Below are 8,698 nucleotides of genomic sequence, written 5' to 3' on the forward strand. Positions count from 1 at the left end.
CAGGAGAAATCGATTCTAATTGAAGTTCAAAGTCTAAAGTGTGTGTTGGGTTGAGGGACCTCTGTACTATGCAGTGCAGCTCTCATTTGATTCTCACGACATCTCCCATCAGTCATTCTTTCAGCTCCTCCAAGAGATGAGGACAATCAGGAACATTAGCAAAATAATATGTCTAGAGATCAATGACTTGTTAGAGATTCAGCCTCTATATTAAGAACAAAAGCAACTCTTAATGGCCTTTTAATTTATCTCTGCAGAAATAAAACAAAAATTATAGATAATGAGAGATGGAAAGTATCAGAGCCAGTGAGCAGTAAAAGAATATTGCTATTTGGTGACAGTGTTGTTCTGTAAGACTGTATGACTAAAGTATAAATATTAATACTATTGAGAACCATGTTACATAAAAAAGGCTATGAATCTACTAGAAAAAATAGATTTACATAGAAATAACTAAAGCATTGTATCAACATTTTATAAAACTTCCTTCGGTTTTAGAATTCCTGAAAGAAACAAAAAACAGCACTGAGTAGATTAGACATTAGACATCAGTTTCTTTTTTTTAATTTTTTTATTTTACAAGGTAGTTCACAATATTTGATTACATTTAATATTCAAACACCAATCCCACTACCATTACACTATCAAATCCCACTACCATTACATCATCAAATTTGGGATGTTTCCATCCCAATCCCCAGTCCCTGTCCCAAAGCACAACCAAAATGATATATTTTTGTATTGTCTGTTATGAAAAACTGCTTAAAATGCTACAAAAAAGTATCTATAGAGGAAACAGTGTGGAGATTGTTATAATTTGGCAGGGACCATTAAGACATTCTTTAGGATATCACTAACATGTTGTTAAAGGTTGAGTGATGTGAGGTTTTGTGTATATATCTGAAAATATGAATATATGCATATTATATTTCCCTCTATGATTTGGTTGCCTACTATTTGAATCCCATCAGTTTCTTCTGAGGGCCGATAGTTTTAGCTTGGGGAGCAATGAAGTCTTTGTGAATGGGAAGAAATGTGTGAGTCATCTTTTTAAGGCAAGAAACCACTATATATCTTCTGCTAATATGAACGTGTTAGGAATCCTCAGAGATTAGATTTTTCGGGGTCCTCAGAGATTAGATTTTTATTTGAAAAATTTTGTCCGTAACAAATGAAATCAAGTAACAAACGTTTCCCCCATGATTTACTTTCTACTGATGTGCTTTTGTTTGTGGGGGCCATACCATTTGCACTCAGAAATTACTTCTGGTGATGTTCAGGAGACCATATGTTCGGGATGCCGGGGTTCAAACCCAGGTTGACAGTGTGCAGGTCAAAGGCCCTACCTACTGCACTATCTCTACAACTCCTCTTCTGATTGTTCTCTCTCTAGCCCCTCCACCACTTGTTCTATGTCACTCTTTGACACCTGGAGGACTTGCAAGATAAGACAAGGAGTCTTATTTTCTGTGTTAAAACACAGAAAAAATATTTCTGTGTTTTAACATAAAAAATATTTCTGTGTTTTAACATGATAAACATTCTGTGTTTTAACATGATAAACATTCTGTGTTTTAACAGTGTTGTTCTGTAAGACTGTAAGAAAATATTTTTTCTGTGTTTTAACATGATAGACAATACCACATAGAAAGCAAACTGAAACAGGCCATAAAGTCATAGTTGCCTCCAGGAGACAGTCCCAGTTAGGGACAATGCAGTGTCCTTCCATTTAGTTAAGAACCTCACTCAACCCATTCCACCCAACATTTGGTTTATTTTCATGCCCAGACTTCCTGCCATGAACAGGATTTGATACATGTCAGCTAAAGACCCCATTCACACTTCAGTTTCCACCACAGTTATCACAGAGCATTATCTTCTTTGCTCATCTTGTCACAGGAACCTCTTGTGTTGACTCTCAAAAGACCTGGATGGAGAACATTTCCGAAGTGACTGAATTCATTCTTGTGGGGTTAACAGAGGCCATAGGGATGCAGATCCCTTTGTTCATAATTTTTACTTTCATTTACTTCATCACTCTGGTTGGGAACCTAGGGATGATCCTGTTGATCCTGTTGGACTCCCGCCTCCACACCCCCATGTATTTCTTCCTCAGTAACCTCTCCCTGGTGGACTGTGTTTATTCTTCAGCTATCACTCCCAAGGTAATGGTGGGGTTTCTCACGGGAGATAAAATCATATCCTACAATGCATGTGCAGCACAAATGTTCTTCTTTGCGGCCTTTGCCACTATTGAGAGTTTTCTCCTGGCTTCTATGGCTTTTGATCGCCATGCAGCAGTGTGCAACCCACTGCATTATACCACCACCATGACAAGTACTGTGTGTGCATTATTGGTCACTGGATGCTACATCTGTGGCCTTTTGCAATCTTCCATCCACGTTGCCTTCACTTTCCACCTCTCCTTCTGTCATTCCAATGTGGTCAATCACTTCTTCTGTGACATCCCTGCACTGTTATCACTCTCTTGTTCTGACATCTCCACAAATGAGATTGTACTTTTCACACTGGCGTCGTTCAATGTCTTTTTCACACTCTTGGTTATCCTGAACTCTTACCTGTTCATTTTTATTGCTATCCTGAGAATGAACTCAGCTGAAGGAAGAAAGAAGGCCTTCTCCACATGTGCATCCCACCTAGCCACTGTTTCCATCTTCTACGGGACCATCATCTTCATGTACTTACAGCCCAACTCCAGCCATTCCATGGACACAGACAAAATGGCATCTGTGTTCTACACCATGATCATCCCCATGCTGAACCCTGTGGTCTACAGCCTGAGGAACAAAGAGGTCAAGAATGCTTTCAAGAAAGTATATGGAAAAGCAGTGTCTTCACTGGGCTCAGCCTTTTAAGTAGCAATTGCAAGCATATATACTATAGGCTCCTAGGGCTTATGTCTATAAATTGTTTGAATTTAATTCTTTTTTTTTGTATGTGGATAATGACTGAAAAAAATGTTGATGTCTTTTAACACAGATGATATTAATGTATTTGGAGAGGATAGAGTTCCGAAGTCATGGTCAGGAGGTCAAGGGCCCAACTTTTGAACAATTTCAGACAATTTCAGACAATTGAACAATTTCAGACAATTGAACTGGTAACCAATGGAAAGATTAAAGATGCACTGTGTGGGGCTGGAGCGATAACACAGTGGATAAGGCATTTGCCTTGTGCACAGCTGACCCGGGTTTGATTCCCAGCATCCCATATGGTACCCTGAGCACCGTCAGGAGTAATTCCTGAGTGCATGAGCCAGAATTAAACCCCTGCACAATGCCGGGTGTGACCCAAAACGAAAAAAAAAAAAGATGCAGTGTGCTAAGACCCCAGAGAGCTAAGGATTACTAGACCATTCTGGTTGTGTTCAAGGGCCAGAACCTGTGGTTACTCAGGACCCTCCAGGACTGTACCTGATGATGCACAGGAACAATGTGGTGCCAGGGATCAAATTAGGAATAACTGTATGTAAGGCCACTACTCTAACCCCTGTACTCTCTCTCCAGACCCAGGATTAATTTATGTAGTAAGAGAATAATTACAATCTTAATTATGAAGGAATTCTACACAACTTCATTCAATCATTCTAAATTGTTTTTTAGGAAACCAATCAGTGTTGACACCAAAACTACATTTTAAACTACTAGAGTTGAGAAGAATTCCATGATTTGTCTAGATAGTATGAAGAATGATATCTCATGTTGATGCTGCTAAGAATGACCTTTGAAGATTGCTCAAAAATGTATAATCTGAGTATCTAATTTCAGGTTATTTAAAAAAATTAATATTCACTGAAAGAAATATTTAAAATTATCCTTTCCTATCTTCATGTACCTAGTCCATAAACTTGACAAGGATGTCACCAGTGGTTTGAATAATGAAGGTTACTCTACATATTTCGCTTCTGAATTTTAGAAAACCTAAATCAGGGGAAAGAGTATATTCACTTTTTCTCTTTGTTCCAAGTTCTAATAGACAAAGTTCATGTAAAATTCCTGATATCAGAACTACCTACGTTCTTAGCAAGTATTCCCCTATTTTACAACAACTAGTGTGCAGATTTTGAACACCATGTCCCTTTAACCGTGGATCAAATGCATTATTTATGTATTTGATAAATACTTAGCACAAACCATATCCTCTGTGACTTTTTTGACATTCTAATTATCAAACAATCCATCCCAGATTAGGGAACAGAAACTAGGAGTACAGAAACACAATCTGTTTTATAAGATTCTGAAAATTGCTGAGCTTAAAAATTGCCTAATAAATACTTGACTAGAGAAGGTGTTCTAGACTTGGTTCTGATTATAATTTATAATACTCTAAAAAGTAATTTTAAAATATTATTCTTGAAATCCATCTCAAGAGAGTACAGTTTAATAGATCTGGAATAGAACCCGGGAACTCAGAAATGCAATCACTTCCCCAGAGTCTGGCAGATAGTAGAGATTGGGGGACATAATAATATTCATTTGGCATCTGTTGCTCACCCAATTGTTTGCCTATACTATCTCCTTCAGGAACTGTAGTAGCAATAAAAACCAACCTTAGTGGGAGCGAAAAAGATATTCTCTTTGGAAGCAGATGGTGGAAAACTGAGAATTTTGAACCTAAGTTTTGGGGATCCAGAGCACATCTTTCCAGTTATGTTAAACTAACAATTGTTTAATACTATAGGGGGGAAAAGGATATTAAACTGAAAGAAATTCTCCTTATATGAATAACCACTAGTCTTCTCTGTATAACACAATTATTTTTGCAACCAAAGCATTAAAAGATTCGAAGAAGCATGCAACTGTCAGAACAATATTGATCTAGTATCTTTCCTAGAACTGTTTGCAACCCTTGGTGATTATATTCTGGACACTTCCCCAAATCCCTCTGGTTTCATCACAGTTTATAAAATGGAGCACATTAAACAAGACATTTGGGGACATTAAAATTATTTTATTGAGATGGTGCCCTTGTGTTTCACCCAATTATTACACTACTTTATAAGAAAGCCTTTATTACCACAGAAAATTGTCATACCTTTTGTCAGTTTTGTTCATTTGGGGGCCCAACCAATAGTACAGTAGGTAGAGATTTGCCTTGCACACACAGCAAACCCAGGTCAGATTCCTGGCATCACATACAGTCCCTTTGGCCTGCCAGGAGTTATCCCTGAGTGCAGAACCAGGAGGAAGCCCTAACCACAGTCAGGTGTGACCCAAAACAAAACAGAACTAAACAAAACAAAAAAAGATAGTTCACTTGGATGAGGAAGTTTAACCATAAAATGTGCATGTTCCTATAAAGTCTACTTTTGGGAAGATCAAAGACCACAAATCTTAACATTTTTGTATGCTTACTTTCAACAGACACTGAGTTTCCCCTTTACCCTTTGAGAGGAAGAAAGAAAAGAACAGAAAATGGTGAATGTGTACCCTGTAAGCCTCTATGCTCAAATCTTTTCAGTCTTGGTGGCTTGATGAGGAATACTAGTTACATTTAGCCGTGTGAAAAGTGATTTAACCATGTCACACATCCTGTGTAGAGCAGCAATGGAATAATGTAATAATTCATATCATGTCAAATATGCTTCTGCAAATTTTTTAAATAAAAATTAGTCATTTGTACAATTTAAAATATATGCCTATTTGAAGTATTTCAGGGACAGGATTCTTATGTAGACTAAATGTTGTCTGCTTCCTAATATCCAATAGAATTAAAGAAGAGGATGATAACTTGGGGATGATATGATAGAGATTTAATGTCTGATGGGATCTTCATGAAAGGGATTTTGTATCCTAGTTAAACTGACCTAGAATGCTCCCTATCCTTCCCACTATGTGAGGACTCAATAAATTGGAACAATCTACAATCCAACAAGCAGACTCTCAACTGAAACTGCTAACACCGAATATCCAAAACTATGAAAAAGCAATTAATTTGTGTTTTTAAAAGCCACTCAAACTGTGGTGTTCTGAAGGGAAAAAAAAACCTAAATGGACTAAGAAAGAAGCACGAGTAACAGCAGAATGAACTCAGGTCTTCACAAATTACTGTTACTTTGGTATAACCAGACAGTAAATTAAAGGGCAACAGTGAGAGCAAATTCTTTCAAGTTGTATATAGAGGAATTAAATAACACCCTTGGTTACTAAGGCAGGTTTTGTCAACACAAGATAGAGTTTCTACTCATTAAAAGTGATGTCTGGAATCCTTAGAGAGAGTTTAGGGGTTAAATTGCTTTCCTTATGTAAGACTGACCCTGGTTCAATCCCTAGCACTACAAATGGTACCCTGAGCGCTATCACAATCACGACCATCCTGTTGTTCATCGATTGCCTCGAGCAGGCCCCAGTAACGTCTCCTTCATCCTAGCCCTGAGATTTTTTAAAAGGTGACATATTAAAAGCTCTTCCAGGGTTAGGAGAATGAGACCCATCATTGTTACTGGCATTTGGCATATTGGGTACACCACGGGGAGTTTGCCAGACTCTGCCGTGTGGGCAGGTTACACTTGGTAACCTGCCATTTTGTCCAAAGTAAGAATGAGATAATAAGATGTCTTCCAGGAGCTGGGTTTTATAGTCTCTGGGTCTTGGCCATTGATGGGATTACACGGTGCCAGGGGGCCAGTTGGTGGGTGTGACCCCTGCCTACTGGAATTTGGAGGATCTGGGTGGAGGATGCTCAGCCCCGGTTCGAGCAGGCTTGGAGACCTCAGCCCTGGGACCCGCATGCCTTTGTTCCTCTGCCGGTACCTTCATGCATGTGGCAAGTGGGCTCAGCATGGTGGTGGCTGGTTCTGAAGGTCTTCGGCTGCCAGAGTCCTGGTCAGGTCGGGGAGGGAAACTCAACCCGCTCCCCTCCAAGGGGCCCCGGCGAGGACAGCCAGGCACGGGGGCAGGAGACTCTGCACCGAAGACCTCCAGAACCAGCCACCACCATGCTGAGACCACTCTCCACACACATCAAGGTACCAGCAGAGGAACAAAGGCATGTGCGTCCCAGGGCTGAGATCGCCAAGCCTGCTCGGATCGGGGCTGAGCATCCTCCACCCAGATCCTCCAAATTCCAGTAGGCAGGGGTCACACCCTGAGCACAGATCCAGGAAGAGTCCCTAAGTACTATTATCAGGTGTGACCCTCAAAACAATAACAGCAAAAAATATCAAGCCTATGACAATTTCAGGCATTAGCTTACACAACATCCCTCTAACATCATAGAGATTTGTTTTCCAATAGATTTTCTTAAATGTTTATTTTATAAATAGCTAAAGTAATTTATGAGTGAGCGTGAGACTGGATTATCATGCAGGTGGTGAATCAATGAGTAAATGAACTGAAATTGAATTAAGTCAGCACATGCTAGGTTCATTATGGTAACTGTAGGATTCAAAATCTGATTATTCTATTTTCCCAGAAAGAGGACATGTCTCAGATCACTCAACAAATTTCTGTTTATCTCATCCCATGTAACTATAGACCATTTTCCTCTTTACTGACTAAACCCAATATTTATATCTCAAGAGATAAGCCAAATGACACTGCAGTCTTTGAGTGTCTGGGACTATAATGAAATTCAAGAAAATTAAAATGAGCAGTTTGAGTCTAATAAATAAAAGTTAATAGATATCAGGAATTTCAATCATGATAGGAAAAATACTTATAAATATAGTATTAAAGGAAATGAGTGGTGTCAGAAAGGGTAGGACAGACCCATTTAAAATATTCCCAGATATTACACTAAATATCTAAACTTCAACATTTCCCTCAAAGGATTAATGAAATTACATCCATAGATTGAACATTTAACTTTATAGGAAAAAAATAATGAAATCTTCTACTAGTCTAACTAAATACATATAAAGTGCATGTCAGATATATCTTTATTTTTTTTAACATGGACGATTTCCTAAGTAATGTTCAGGAAGCCTGAGACCCTTCCCCAGAGACTCTTTGCTAACTGGGCTGGAGATTTATTGGGAAGGTCTGAGTGATTATCAAACCCTGTGGTGCCTGGAGCGATAGCACAGTGGGTATGGTGTTTGCCTTACATGTGGCTGACCCGGCAAACCCGAGTTCGATTCCTCTGCCCCTTTCAGAGAGCCTGGCAAGCTACCCGTGATGTATTTGATATGCCAAACACAGTAACAAGTCTCACAATGTTACTGGGCCTGCTCGAGTAAATCGATGAACAAATGAGGGACAGTACTACAGTGGTACTGGGGATTACTCAGGCTATCCCAACAGTGCCTAGAGGACCTTGAGGGCCATACCCAGCATTGCTCAGGGGACAGCACCTTAACCCTTGTCTTACCACTCCAGACCTGTTATATACTTTTAGATACATACCTTAGTTCATACCTTAGTTCAATGTGCATGTACAGATGTATCTGTGGCGTAGAAAGTGAATAAACTGCAATACTAAGAAATAAATTTGTAACATGCTTAGTTATTCTGAATGAAGAGGAACTAGAAAGCACTTGATACCAATGTATTTAGAGAAACATGCTTAATGAGTTCCATGAGTTTTTAGGGTCCTCCCCCCAAGAAAAGGCTGGAGTTTACCAGTGATTCCTTCCATAACCACATGCCAAGCATATATATCTGAATATCTAAGTTAGTTTGTCTCAGGAACTGGTATAGTAAATGCATAAGTAAATCAGTCAGAGAATTCACTTAAT

At 39.1% G+C, this 8,698-nt stretch overlaps 1 protein-coding gene across 1 annotated transcript; it reads left to right on the plus strand.

Moving 5' to 3' along the window:
- The first annotated feature begins 1,931 nt into the window (after window positions 1-1,931).
- Window positions 1,932-2,876, plus strand: LOC130043785 (olfactory receptor 5B12-like). The gene has a single exon (XM_056136222.1). The coding sequence runs from the start codon at window positions 1,932-1,934 to the stop codon at window positions 2,874-2,876; it is 945 nt and encodes a 314-aa protein (XP_055992197.1).
- Window positions 2,877-8,698: the final 5,822 nt, after the last annotated feature.

This window comes from Sorex fumeus, unplaced genomic scaffold (genome assembly GCF_029834395.1).
Source record: "Sorex fumeus unplaced genomic scaffold, SorFum_2.1 ptg000007l, whole genome shotgun sequence".
Classification (NCBI taxonomy): Eukaryota; Metazoa; Chordata; class Mammalia; order Eulipotyphla; family Soricidae; genus Sorex; species Sorex fumeus.

What these genes read in the sequence shown, in the direction of transcription:
- LOC130043785 (XM_056136222.1), top strand. Translation starts at nt 1,932, where the DNA reads ATGGAGAACATTTCCGAAGTGACTGAATTCATTCTTGTGGGGTTAACA.